This window comes from Drosophila suzukii, chromosome 2L (assembly GCF_043229965.1).
Source record: "Drosophila suzukii chromosome 2L, CBGP_Dsuzu_IsoJpt1.0, whole genome shotgun sequence".
Taxonomy (NCBI): Eukaryota; Metazoa; Arthropoda; class Insecta; order Diptera; family Drosophilidae; genus Drosophila; species Drosophila suzukii.
In genome coordinates, this window is record NC_092080.1 from 13,063,141 (window position 1) to 13,077,443 (window position 14,303).

The 14,303-nt window shown below is 38.1% G+C and overlaps 2 protein-coding genes across 11 annotated transcripts in view; one reads left to right on the forward strand and one right to left on the reverse strand.

Moving 5' to 3' along the window:
* The window catches only part of CadN (neural cadherin), a 131,427-nt gene that overhangs the window by 47,638 nt on the left and 69,486 nt on the right, over positions 1–14,303 (reverse strand). For all 10 annotated transcript variants that reach the window (XM_070996219.1, XM_070996231.1, XM_070996229.1 and 7 more), the window contains 2 exons: positions 12,935–13,117; positions 11,596–11,782 (listed from right to left, as the gene is read on the reverse strand). In XM_070996219.1, coding sequence (XP_070852320.1) covers positions 11,596–11,782; positions 12,935–13,117 — 370 coding nt within the window. The remainder of the gene's footprint in view (positions 1–11,595; positions 11,783–12,934; positions 13,118–14,303) is intronic.
* On the forward strand, positions 7,629–7,835 carry LOC118879747 (uncharacterized). Its single transcript, XM_036822671.3, has 2 exons — positions 7,629–7,698; positions 7,750–7,835. Exons 1-2 carry the CDS (start codon positions 7,629–7,631, stop codon positions 7,833–7,835), a joined length of 156 nt encoding a protein of 51 aa, XP_036678566.1.

The window sequence follows — 14,303 nt, forward strand, 5'->3', positions numbered from 1 at the left end:
CACAAACTGAGGCTCAAAGAAAATGCCAACACAGCCAGAAAAAAAGTGGAGCAATTATAAGAGTGGCAAACAACAGGAAAAACTGAGGCCAAGCAAAAGGAAAAGCGTCTGGCCTTGTTGCGACTTTTGTTTTGCTTCGTTAGCCGCTTTTCCTTGGCGGTTTTCCGCGGCGCAAGTTTAAGTGGATTTTCATAATTTACGCGCTCCCAGCTCGGTGAAGAATCATAAATTATTACCCGCAGCCGGAAAATGGCAGCCACACCCCCTTTTCCTTTGCTGTAACAATTGGATTTAATTGTAAGTAAAATATGTGAAAACTTTGCTGTTGTGTTGTCTTTTTTTTCCTTGTACCTATCGAGTGTTTGGGAACTTTTTCAAGTCTCTGAAGTGGGTGGAGTTTATCCGTTCAAAAACCGCCCACCCACTTTTCCATACCCCCTCCCCCCGGGAAAGTCGGCGACATGTTGTTTTCATGTGATTTTCCACTGACAGCAGCAGCTGCGACTGTATGTGTGTCGTCTGGCTTTTTGTTTTGCTTTCATGATGATGATTTTCCAGCTTGTGATTCCTATGTTTGCCTTTCGTCAACGTTTATGACAATATATCAAGAGAAGCTCCATCTCCATTTCCATTCCCATTTCCATTTCCATTCTCATTGCTCTAGAACTTGGTCTACTTTATGCTTTTATTGGTTACATGAAAATATTTTCCACTCTTCCCTATTTTCCCTCCCCCCGGCCACAATTGTCAGCCACAGAAGTTATGAAGTATTTTTCCTTGTTTTTTTTTGTTAGTGCTAGCTGGAGGAGAAGCGAGCAAATCGAGTGACATGTTGCCATAAAGTTTTTAATTAAATTGTTAGATTTTACATTGACACTTTTTTCAGTTGTTGCTGGTGAATGGCAAGCAAATTGGGTTTCTTGTGCCCAAGAAGATACATACATGGCCTAGTCAGGACTCCATATATAGCCAGATATTTTCCGGAATTTTCTATATATTTCTATTAAACACTTTCTGATATGGCAAGGACATTGGCTTCATTTTCCTGCTTATTGACTGACATATTTTAGAGAATTTTTTCAATCCAGTTGGCTCACTTTTTAATAGATTTCTCTTATATTTCTTGTATTTTTTTCTTAATTTATTGCACGCACCTAGGCAACTGGGTTTTGAAAGACTTTGTTAGCAAAGGACCAGAGGACCTTTGGTCACTCCTGACCTCTGCCGATAAATGTGTGAAATGTGCACGCTCCAGTAATATTTTCTCCACCCCACAAAATGGTCACCTTTGGGTGGAAAAATAGAAAAAAGGGGAAATGGAAAAAGGAGAGCAAGTTGGCTGCGGTCTCATGATAAAGTTGACACTTTATGCGTTTTGGCTCAGCGACGACAGCCTCAGGCCAGAAAATGCAAAAAGCCATGCAGGAAAATGCGGAAAAGCCCCACTCACATGTAAGTTTGCGAAGTTTTTGATTTTGTTTAAAAGTTGAAGCGATTCAAAAAACTTTAACCACAGCCTGAAAAATGTTTAAACTGTATGAAATTCATTCTGACCGCATTTTATTAACATTGAATGTATTCACTCAGCATTCATCAAATAAATCCAGGTTGTACATTGTACTATATCTGTTAACCCATTCAAAACAAGTCCCAGTTCGGCTATCACATTTTTTGTGCCTTTTACCTTTAGTTTTTATTTGCCTTTTTTGACAAAAAATCAATTAAGCGCTTTTTCGGTGCAGACGGCGTATACGCAACATTTGTTGCTGACCTGTTATTTTATGGCTGAGTATATACTATATGTGAAGTGCAATTTTTGTGGCCCAAAACGAAACTAAGTTGGGTTATTTAAATTACTAACATGTGTAGAGCTAACCGCCCAGTTTCCACATTGGTATTTTATTTTTGTATACCATTTCGGCATTTTTGTTGCGGTGCTTGCAGTTCTAATTACCCGTATACATGTACGCAGCATGTCCCCCCAAAAATTCGTGTTTGTGATTTAATATGGCTTATAGCTCTTTGCCAAGTAAATTAATATTTAAAACATGATTTTAAATTTTATTGACGTTTAGTATTCCGTTTTGAGAGGTGTGAAGGCGAACATTTAAAACCAAAACAGATTTTATTTGGTGGCAAATCGTTTTTAAAGTATTAGTAAAGCAAACCAAAAACTGTCGGATATTGTAGGATTCTTAAATAAAATTTAAATGTATCCCCTTTCGTTTTCAACGCAAATCCAGGCAGGAAACATTTTCGTTACTATTTTTCCGACTTTGTGTGCTCTTCAATTTTGTACTGCTCATCAGGCTGTTTCAACAAAAGCCCCCTGCGCAATAATTTCGAGTGCACGCGTGTTCAAATGAATTGAATTGGATAATTGAATGCATGAGTGACTGACTGGTTGATTGACTGGGTTGCTGGGTTGATTGAGAGCCGCTATGCGCAGAATGCCACGAATTTTTGCCCCACCAATATATATACATGGAGTTTTCCCATTCCTTTTGGGGTTAGGCAATGCAACGTGGCGCGGCGACAATCGCAACGCTTTTCAATCAAACGCTGCACACAAATTCCCAAACAAACCGACATCGAGCCACGCCCACATCCGCCGCCCCACGAACTGTCACTGCACGTGACAAATGCCGACAAACGGCAAACGACATTGGTACTGGTACACCTTCTACTCCTCCTCCGGCGTGTTGGAGGTGTATCTCTTTTTCGGCTTTCCATATTGCAGCCGGAAGGGTTAAAAGCCAGCTACCTGAAGTTGTTTGCTCCCGGCCATGCGACCCACTAATTTGCCAGATATTTCCTTTCATGCATTTGCGTTTGACATTTTTCAAAATGGGTTTCTAGCTGCCAAAATTGCTATCCTTTCAAGGAAAAAAATCATGCCTTTTAAGTTGCATTGGATTATTGGATCTTTGCAATTTAAAAAATAATATTGTTTTAAACTTTAGTGGGCAAACATTTTTTCCTTTTTAAAGAGAATACGAATCAAAATATTTTACAATTTTCTAAAAACTTTTTTGGTTTAATAATTAAATAAAAAAATAAAAATAATATAAGCAAAGAGAAGCTAAAAAACTTTTTCCACCTTGGCTTTCATTATGAATAATTCATGCAAAATTCATCGTAATCTGGGTAATCATTAATGGTCTGGAATAAGGATATAAATCAGTTGCCCAAGCTTTTCCTTTCGACAAATTTGATTGGCTGAAAAACTGGCGCCAACAAGTAGATTTCCATCAAAAGGAGAGCTGCCCACGACTGGACAGGAGGCGGAAAAACACTCTGCCCACCCGAATTTCACCCCGAAATTGCTGTCATTAATCATTTGGCTTGGAAAAGGTGCCAAGCTGTTTGGCTGTGACGTTAATCTTCAAGGGAAATATTGGCTAAAACGAGACCGAAACACTCTGTCAAACCATCGGGCAGTGCTAACCTGATTTTCTGCTACCCACTTGAGCCGGAAAGGTCTTGGACTTTTCGTAGGCAATTAAAGTTGTCTGCGTGGGCGTGGCACATTTTGTTGTATGGTCGCTGCTCTTGACTTTTGACACGTGTCATTTACGTTTGAAAGCGTCGACACAACGACAACAACGATGTCAAAGTGAATGAAAGTGAATGACAAGGCCAGTTAATGGCCATTTGGCCACAGGCAAATTCCGAGCATAGTTCCTGGCCCAGATGCCAGTATCGAAATACCTGCATTTCGTGGCAATTAAAGAATGTCCTTACTAGGTGAATGTTAATTAAACGATTTATCTTTGATAAAGCAGAGTAATAGCTTTGTAATTTCATTCATGACTCGCACATTGAAATACGAAGAAAGGAGTTAAGTAAATATTTATGAAATTGCATTGTTTTAAATTCAAAGGTACTGATAAGTAATTAATTCATTTTATTTAACCAATGTTTTTTGATACCATAAGTTGGTTAAATTATTTTAATTTCAGTAGATTTAACATTTTATTACATTATTATTAATGGAAAACACAGCTTGATTGACTTTAATTTCATATGGATTTTTTCCTTTAGTGCACAGGTAAGTTGTCTCATCAGAAAACGCTTAGCCAGCCAACTGAATTCTTCGCTTTATCCTTTGCCCCTGGCTAGCATTATGCCAAAAGGGCAGTTCTTCCCCCACTGCCGGTAATTTATTTGCACTTTGATAGCAACAAGATGCATGCAGTGGCGGTGGCAAAAAGGGGTTGAGGGTGCGAAACCCCACACTTATAAATCACCGAATGGTGGAGCAGATTCTGCGATGCTTTCGCTGCTGTTGTGGCCTGCGAGTGCGACTAAGCAGTTTATTGAAAAGTGGACCCAAAGTGCGGCGCCATAAATATCAACTGAAGTGGGCGCGAATACGCCCACAATTGAGGCAGGTCGTTTGTGTCTATAAAGCAGTTTAAAGCTTACAGCATGGGGTTTTACCAAAGTTCCTTTTACAGAGAAAATCATAAAAAATCATCCAAGTTCGTAAAATATATTCTAAGTATGAATTAAAATCTATTGAAGGTATTAAAAATTTTTTTAAAGTATGCAAATATTTTTATCTTTCTATTAAACTTTAAAAATTCATTCCATTTAAGTTACCGCAAAAGGGAAAGCAACTCTTAACTCTATAAGTGTCAAGGTCACCACGAATCGCATTGAAATTGGTCATCAAATAGCACTCGGGACGCCCATTCAACAGATTCGCATTTTTGATGGCAAGCAAACAGCATCCTTACTCTATATATGAGGTGCATTTCGTTGCATTCGCCTCGATGGCTGCTCAACATGTTCAGAAGCGTCCTCGAAAAACGCCATGAACAGCAGTGGCAGGATGTTAAGAGTCCTTCCCCATTCACACAGATACGAACACGCACACAGCGGCAGCTGGGCGAGTTGAACAGGTTCAAAGACCTGCCAAAAAGCCGGCACTGTTAAAGGATTTTGAGAGCTGTTCACGAAGTTGGTTAAATGGAATCCACACAGAGGGAGAGAGTAAGCCTTTCACAAGAGAGAACAATTCGAAATAGATTTTCTATTAGGTGTTAACAGCGGGTCGCTAACTTTAAAAGACCTTTCCACCCAATTTTCGAAAGCCTGTTAATGCTTTCAGTTATTTTAATTTAACTGTTGTAATACAAATCATTAAAATTTGTTTGATTTTATCGTAAGATAGAAAAGATAAGAAACTATAATTTTCATTAAATGTTTTAATAGTTGAAACTAGTTTAAAATATTGTTATTCCGTTCTTCTAAAAAATGGTATGATTGTATCTGAAATTCATCTTTTTAATGCATTGCTAAGAATTTAAAATTTTATTATAAAATAATTATTTATTTTAACATAACAGAGTACACATTTTCTTTTAAAAAAATTTGGTAGGGGAATGTGGATCATATATTTCAGCTAAAAATGTTTGTATGGACAGAGGCTAATCATGCTATTTTCTAACATACCTTCCATACCAAACTCACAATTTTTCCGAGCTCTGTTAAATATTTTCCCCTTGATTTTCACGACCCCTTTTTTTCGGTTTACGAACATGTTCGAGAACTCTGTTAAGCCTCTCCCACATTTTTGGATCCCAACGAGTACCATTTTCCCGAGAAACCCGAGCTCTGTTAGTTTCCCGAAACTTAGATGTGAAGATGTGAAAATTACATCTCTGTGTGTGGATTTTAACCTCGTTTTCCGCTAGCGAGAGTTCGCTAACTGCGTAACTTTTTTTTTGATTTCTTTGCGAAGGTTCGGCAACTTTTTCGTATCTTTTGCTGTTGTTGCTGCTGCTCTCGAGTCGCAAAAGTTGTTGACAGGCATCTCGACGCAGCTCAGCTTGAAATAGTTTGCATGAAATTAAAATAATCTCTAAGATTTATTGCTCTAGAAAGCGCAATTGACTTGAGTCGGCGCGAACTTGCTGCTCGGTGTCTATTTTTGGGCCATTGTTTGCAGACCTTTAAATATGCTATCCAGAAATTTAAGGCGACTTATGCAAATTAAAGAGTGAGTCGTGAAGGAAAGTTCGAGTAGTTGCCCCTTGTTTAACCGCGGCTAGCCAGAAAACGTTGCAAATTGGCCCAAGTGCCGGCAGCTTTGTTTAACGGTCGAAAAGTACATATTTGCGTTTACTTTGGACTCCCCCTCTGAAATTTTTATTTTCTATCTTATTTTAGCGTTTCGCCTCGGGCATTTCTCAAGACGTTGTCAGTTCTTCAATGGTAAATGCAGCTGCCACTTTGGCCAACTTGTTGTTGACTTGTTGCCACTCTGACCGTTCGGAAGGAAAAGCGGAAATGAAGTTGGCAATGCGGAAATGCCATTTCTCTTGATTTCTTCTATACACACACACACACCCCTTTTCGGGGATATATATATATTCTGTTTTTCACTTCATCTCTCTTTTGGTTTGCTTTTGACAAATGGTTTGGCATTGTCGGGCTAATATTAACAGTGCATATCTATCTGCGAAGAACTACTGCAACTGGGATTTTACTGGTAATTCTCTTGTCCTTTTATCTAATTGCAAGAAGTCTGAATTTATGGGCTTAGATTAGAATGAAACCCTTATTACAGATGACAATGAATGTAAAATGCTTGGTTTCCAGTTATAAAATCTGTCCCTCTTAAAAGTAAACATCCCATTCTTTACATACCACAAATCCCCTGATATCAGTCATGTTCACTAACGACTAAACAAAGTTTCTTTTACGTACCTGCAAAGAGAACAAAAAATACGAAAGTCCATTATTAACAAGCTGATTCAATTTACAGCAAAAATATTGATGGTCATCGCAGACTATTTTTAATGCCTTTAACCGAGGGTTCAATGTCTGGCTGAGGGGACGCAGTTCAAGCATCGATCATAAATGATGGAGTGCGGCAATCAAGATAAATGGTTCCGTCGAGTGCCGGCGCAGCCATGGGCAAAAGAAATTCACGACTCGGCGGCCATTTATTGTTCATCTCTCGATGACATCACTGCGTATGCGCAATGTGCGACAAAAAAAAAGTTTAAAGTGGCTAGAGCAAAAACAAAACAGGAACAAAAATCAAACAAACTATTTACAAATTGTTGGACCCTTCATAGAAAGTCATAAATTGAATGCGTGGCATAAAAGCATTATCGAATATTTAGAGCAAAGTTCAGAATTCCTTCTTTTGCTAAAACGGTTGTTCTGCGAAAAGGGGGCGGCCATATACGGTGGGCGTGGCCCCATTTTATGGGCTCGAACATTTTTTACGAGCACTTATTTCCGCCCCAGAAATTAGACAACTGCTTGGGAAGCGTTTACGCCCGAAAGGGTGTTGTTTCCCAATAAGTTGGAGTCTTTGGCTCACTCTCGGCCCTTCTTCTATTTTCGGGAAATTTATGATGTGTGTAACAATTGGGCCATTGTTAAGGTTGCCCGAGGCCTTTCACTCGAGTATGTCATGCAAATTCTGCTTATTTTATTTAATGCGATTTTTACGAGTACCGAAAAAGGGAAGGGATTAATACGCCGCCGGCAGTGACTCAATTTTCGGTCCCTGGATAAATAATATTTTTCCATCGAAGGGTTATATTCCTGAATAACTCTTTTATACTGCCCGGTGAGGCTTAAAATTTAACTTTCCGACATTTGTCATGTTTTGTTTGTCTGGTGCTTTGGTTTCCCCGTTGGCGCATTTATGCCCCAGGAAGCCAAAAGGATGCGGTACGTGCAGAGGGGCTGCTGCTAAGCCTAAAAGTATGCATAACTAAAAAGAGCACGTTCCACAGATAACCAAACAACAAACGGAAAGGAAAGCAAGAAAAGCAGCCAGGAAAAACAAGACATCAATAACTGTGTAGAGAAAAAAATATTTAACTTTAAAAAGGACAAGGATTTTTAAATGGTTTTAAATGTGTATGTTCTAAAAACATTGTGGGGACTTCCTTAAAAAAGTCACATTACGGAATCTATTAGGCATTTTATTATACTACATTTATCCCCCTTAAATCGTATATTTAATATTTTATTTCAATAACATATCGTTTCCAATCTCCTCTTAAATTTCTCTCAGTGCCTCTGCATCTGTGTGTGATTTCTGGGTTTGCCCAACTGTGTGCGTGTGGGATAACAGATATGTTTGTTATTTAGGCAAATGATTTTTCGCTTCGGGTCTGTTTGCAAATGGAGCGGAAAATGCAAGCCGAAACGCAGCTGTGGCAAAACGGTTGGCATTTAAATGGGTCACAAGGTCGCAGGACAAAAAGTAGAAATGCTCAAAGCCAAACAATAACAAAGGCCAAATAAAAGGCGTTGCCCGGCACTAATGCAAAACGGAATCCAGGGAAACCGCACAATGGGTGGGTGGAAAAACTCTACGCCATCAAGGAAAGCGAAATTGTCCACAAATGCAGTCAAAGCACCGCCGGAGCATCAAGACACAATAAATGCAAAAATAAAAAAGCGAATGCAAATATACAAAAAGTAAAGCCAATACAAAGCGCCAGGAGTGATAGACAAATATTGAAGCAAAATTGAACAAAGGCCAGAGCCACGACAAAGAATTTGAAAATAGTTAAATCAAATTGCACAAACGTAGCACAAGGATTTTTGTAGTTTAGAGAAATAAACATTCTCAAAGAAAACCATTTCAATTTATTTTCCTAAAGGTCGGAGAATGTCCTTAATATGATGGACTCAATTAAATTACTGGTCAAAGTAAGTGCTTCAATAAAAATGTTTAATTTTTCAAGTTGCTTTGGAAAAACTAAAGGTGGACAACAGATAATAGTAAAGTGCCTCGACTATCAGATACCCCTTACTTAGCTAACTAAATTCGAAATAAATTAACCTTTGAGTAGAGGCGAAGAAACATCGATGTTTACATTTAAGGTCATAGCTTACTGACTAATGGTCCAATTTTAACAATTTTTAGAGTGCCGGTAGGAATTAAATAGCGAAATATAATACAATTTATTTTAAATTTTAATCTTTGAAAATGTTGGTGCCAAGCACCCTGCTGAAATAAACTTGCGCTGCGGAAGATTCTCTAGAATCTGCATTATTAATCCCAACATTCTAGCTTTTATAGTTTCCGGATCTTAGCATTAATACGGACGGACGAATAGAAGGATATGAACTGATCAAGAATATATATATTTTATAGGATCGGAAACGACTTTTACATACTTTTCGGCGAATACAATATACCCTTTTATTCAACGATCAAAGGGTATAATAAAGGTATGCAACTTTTCTACTTGACAATTTTGTTGGATAAGGATTTGCAAATTTCTAAGAAGATTAGCAAGAAACATATTTTTGGATGCCTATTTTTTTTCAACAACATCATCAACAAAGTTGGCATTTCTGGGTCAAATCAATGCTATGAATGTAGCAAAACTATTGATGCCTGAAATTCACTCAATTTCATATGTAAATACCAGCAAAGAGCTTCGGCTTTCATTCAGTCAAAACAATTCAGTATACCGCATAAATATTGGTTTGTGTTTTCGTGTAAAAACAAAGAGGGCAACAACAATTAAAAACAATAAATAAAAGCCGAAAAACTTTTGCATTGCATCAGCAGAAAATGAAAACGAAACCCAAACCGATGTCGGAACAAAATAGCAACGAAAAACAAATCATCGCAGGGTACAGGCTTTTAACAATAGTTTATTGCCTTTTCCTAAACAAGATCCCAACTCAGCGAGGCCTGTTTGTTTTGGCCGGGGAAATTGCGAAGCCACAAGCTGTTGCCAGAACCCGGCCTTAAAAAATGAGCCACCGGAAAAGCGGCCAGCCTTCTGGAAAACCCAAAAAACCTTGCCACAACTTTTTCACTCAACATGAATATCAATATTTGTAAGCAACTGTTGTAATTTGCATATACATCTCTGTCTCTCTTTCCCCCTGCCAAACAAACATGGAAACTTTTTAATTTTCGTTTTCATGGCCAAAAGCCCAGCTCATGTTGATTGCACATCATTTTCAATGTGGCCCGCTAGCGAGTCTATTTTTTCGCTGTTTCCATTTGCCACGAGCTTATGTACGGCTTAGTGACGTATTAAACAATTGAAAAGCATTTTCACAGACTGCCGGAGCACAACAAAAAACAAAAAATATATATATATAAAAATCCACAGTGCGGAAAGCGAAGCAGCGGAGAAAATTGATTGCCATTTCAGGGGCAATTTTTAATGAACAGCAAATAACAATGACGCCAAGGCTTACCCATAGAAATGTGTAACAAATGAAAAACAGGAGCAACATGCTACATGCCAAAAGTTGCGAATCAAATTTGGAAAATGACATTTCAGACACTCGCTTAATTGATTATTTGGATTCAGAGGACAAATATTTTTTTGTTACTTCTGGATAGTGTGCACAGAGCTCAAAAATGGAACACCCAAGTATGGTTAAGGCAACTAATTATAAATACGTATTTCTTTGGATAACATTTATACAAATTTAAAGACTTGTTTTTTAACTTGCTGAGCAAAAGTAGATTTCTGTAATTTAGGTCATTTTACTTTTGAATAGGGCCTATAAATTACGCACGCACTTTTATTTATTCGGTTAAGTGATTCCTTTAAATCACATCCAACTTAAATGCTTTTAGTTTCGCGAATCCCCTGACATCCTGGCAATCTGTTCTAACCCCGTAAACAATCCGCACCTATGTCAAATATTTTTCCAACCAGCTAACCATTCAAACTCAGGAGGCCCGGCTGACGTAAAATGTTTTTGATGTCCGCCGCGCCAAATGTGGCAAATGCCTGGCCAACATGCCGCATAAATAAAATGCCCCAAATGCACTCGACTAAACACACTCGGCCCTCACACACACACACACACATAGATCCACTTACACAACTACATTCTCACACTCACACAGACGAGCTAGTCAATATTTGGAGAGCGAATTCGGTTCTGGTTTTCGGGGAATTTCGAGTTAAATTTATTTGCTGCCATTTGTAGCGAATTTCGGTGGCACTCAAGAACTCAGCAATTCGCTTCCAAACTACATTATGCATTTTGCAATCTTGGACCGATAAAAGTTTGCCACTTTGCATAAATATAAAGTTAAAAAATATACATGATTGGACTTCATTTCCAGTTTTTAGGGCTTGTTTGTGTACAAATAACCAAGGCTGCGAAACATCATAAATAATATGAAAATTTAGCTTGGACATAATATGGATCAAATGAGTTTTCAATATTATAAGCAAGAAGACCATTAAAAATAAAATGATTTTTATAGCTTGGACATATTAAGGATCAAATGAGTTTTCAATATTATCAGCGAGAAGAACATTAAAAATAAAATGAGTTTTCAATATTATCAGCGATAAAACCATTTGGTATTAAAAAGTAATGATGAATGAAAAATGTGGAAGCGTAAAGAACATTTTTTATATTTTCTTGTGGGTATTGGTAACGAAATAATACTTATTGAAAAACATTCAATCAATTGGGGTTTTTAAGTCCATATTTTTTTGCTGGGCAACATATAAGTAAACTATACCCTCTCAGTTTCAGCGAGCACTGTATTTAACCTGGGTTTTTTTCTGTTTTGGCTAATAAAAACAGCCGGGTGAAAGTTCGATATTTATCGCTCACCTGAATTGGGTCCGTTGCTATTGGGTCTCGCCGAGGGCGCTCCATCGCGGGCCTCCACTTCGAGGGCATAGGCGCCCTTCTTCTCCCTGTCGAAAACGGTTTTGGTGAATATCTCTCCACTTTGCAGGTTGATTTCGAAGAATTCCTTGCCCTCGTTTCGCGGCGAATCGACAATGTAGTAGTACACCTGAAACAAACAAAATACCCTGGTTTATTTCTGCTCGATTGTAGGGTTAATTAAAACATGCAACACACATACATGCATAACATCAAAGGGACAAATTAAGAATTTAACTCGGGTACCGAGAGTGAGGAAATGAAAGAAATTTAATTACTGCCTTGGACATTAAAGAGGAACGATGATGATAATCAAATCACGTGACCGTTTTTGGGGGGCAGGGCGGTAGTATAAATGAAAACGCTAATTAGTGCGGACATTTCGCGCGTACATGCAAATTACTTGGCTTGAGGACACAAAAAAAAAAGAAGAAAAAACAAAGAATGACCAACGCCAAAGTGCCATATTATTATAATCGCAAGAGCTGCTTGAGGGGTCTGTCTGAAAGACCCGACCCTTCGCCCATCGCCCATCGCCCGCCCACCTTTCATCACAAAAGCCATCGCCTGCGGACAACCGCGTTCTGCATTTTGCATTAGTTTTTTACCCACAAAGCCCCCTTCATCTCGGTCCCTCAGCAAGGGCTTAGCACACACTTGGAAGGCGTGCAAAAATGTTAACTCTTTGACATTTATTAGCCAGCTGCCAGCTGATGGCCAAATGGACGAAGGACGTGGTCAGCGAAGGAGCAGAAAACAATTACAAAGGCGTGAAAGGGTCGGTGAAAGTGGGGTGAGATAAATTAAGATGGGGTGGGCGAAGAACCCTTGCTGGATGCAGAAACTGTGCAAAACACGAAGATGGCGATGATAATGGTAATTTAAGGGGATTTAAGAAGGCTTCTTTGGGTGGAATGCCGAGATGAAGGGTTTAAAGAGATTTTTGATTTTCTAAAACCTTGGAAATTAAATTTAAGATGCTTTAGTTGGATTTCTTAGGAAAAACACTAAACAATTAAAGCAATAATTTAATCTCTTTTGTATTGTGTAAATTTGAAAAACCCCTTTAAAGCATCCTAGGTTTATTTTTGCTATTTGATAAGACATTTTAATCGGTTTATTTTCCCCACTTTTCACCTTTCGGTCAGTCACTTAGTTCGCTTTTTTCCCTTCCCTTTTAATTGGCTATGGCAATCATCTGGCATTTCCGCCGATTTCCCCCGATTTTTCCCGATTTCCCTCCATTTCGAGGGGGTGCTGAGGGTGCTCTGCTGGTGCTCACCTGATTATTTGGGAATGTGCCGTCCTTGTCGATGGCGTTCACTTGTGTCACTTTGGTGCCAATCGGTTCGCCCTCGAGCACCGTTTCCTGTTCGCGTTCGGTGAATAAAGGTATTTCATCATTAACATCCTCGAGCATTATGTAAACGGTCGCTTCCGATGCCAGTTGTTGGGCCCCGTTGTTCTGCAAAAAGGAAAAGAATGAAGGCAACTCAATTTAAAAACGGGTATACAATTTTTTTGTTTTTTAATTACGCTTTTTGGTCCTCACAAAATATTTGTATATTAATTTGCAATAAAAGTTGGCTGATTAAAAAATATTTCAAATTCTTTAGGGCAGAATAAACCTTTTTTTCTTTAATTGTGCTGATGGGTATTTCATCTAAATGTCGGTTTCACCCTTTGTCAGATGATTGATTACACACTTGCCATCAATCAATCGAACAAATCTCACTGGCAACTTGTCATTTATTAGTTGTTTTATGACCAGATTGTCGATTGGCCTTGCTAATATTCCTGTCCAATACGTTTATTTGCCCAATATTTGGCATTCCCATTTCGTCATTAGGTTATTAATCAATGTATATGAAATCGATATACATATATGAATGCATATATATAAACACATGTTTACACTACTGTCGACAGCATCCAGGACTCTGATGGAGAGGAGTGCCGATATGAATTATTTATTTTATGTTCGTTCCATTTTCCTGAGTAAACACATGCGTTTTGCCAGGGCCTTAATTAGACTTGTTATTGACCAAGATGGGGTTTGGGCCAAGAACTTTGATTAGTGGTCGGTAAGAGATGAATTCTATGTCACACAATGTTTCTAGAACCGTGATGTATACAATTATTGCGCCAATTTAATTGGAAGTGAATTAAGGCTCATCCTTTATATAAATTTTATATTTATTTACTATGAAATAAAATATTTGTAGGATGTTTATTATTTTTTATAATCGGTTTGCATATAATTTATAATTTTATAATTTCTATCGGCAAAATATTTACAATTCTAAATTTTTAAACAACTTCAGCACCAACCGCAGGTCAAACAAAAAATATATTTGACATGTTTTCCCACCGCATAACCTAACAAAAAAGTGAATTAAAAATTCATACGAATTTATTGTCAAACTAATATGCGGAAATATATGCATTCATGGCTTCCCTAAAACCGCAAACTATTTTCAAATTCATTTGGAAACTATTTTTCACACCCATGAAACGTTTAAAGCCCATAGGACACCATTAGCTTTTAGTGGGCCATTTTCAGGCAATGAAACCGAAACCTTGTGATATTTAATTACCTGCACATCATCGTGTGCAAAATCGTGTGAATCGCAATTTTCGCAATTGCATTT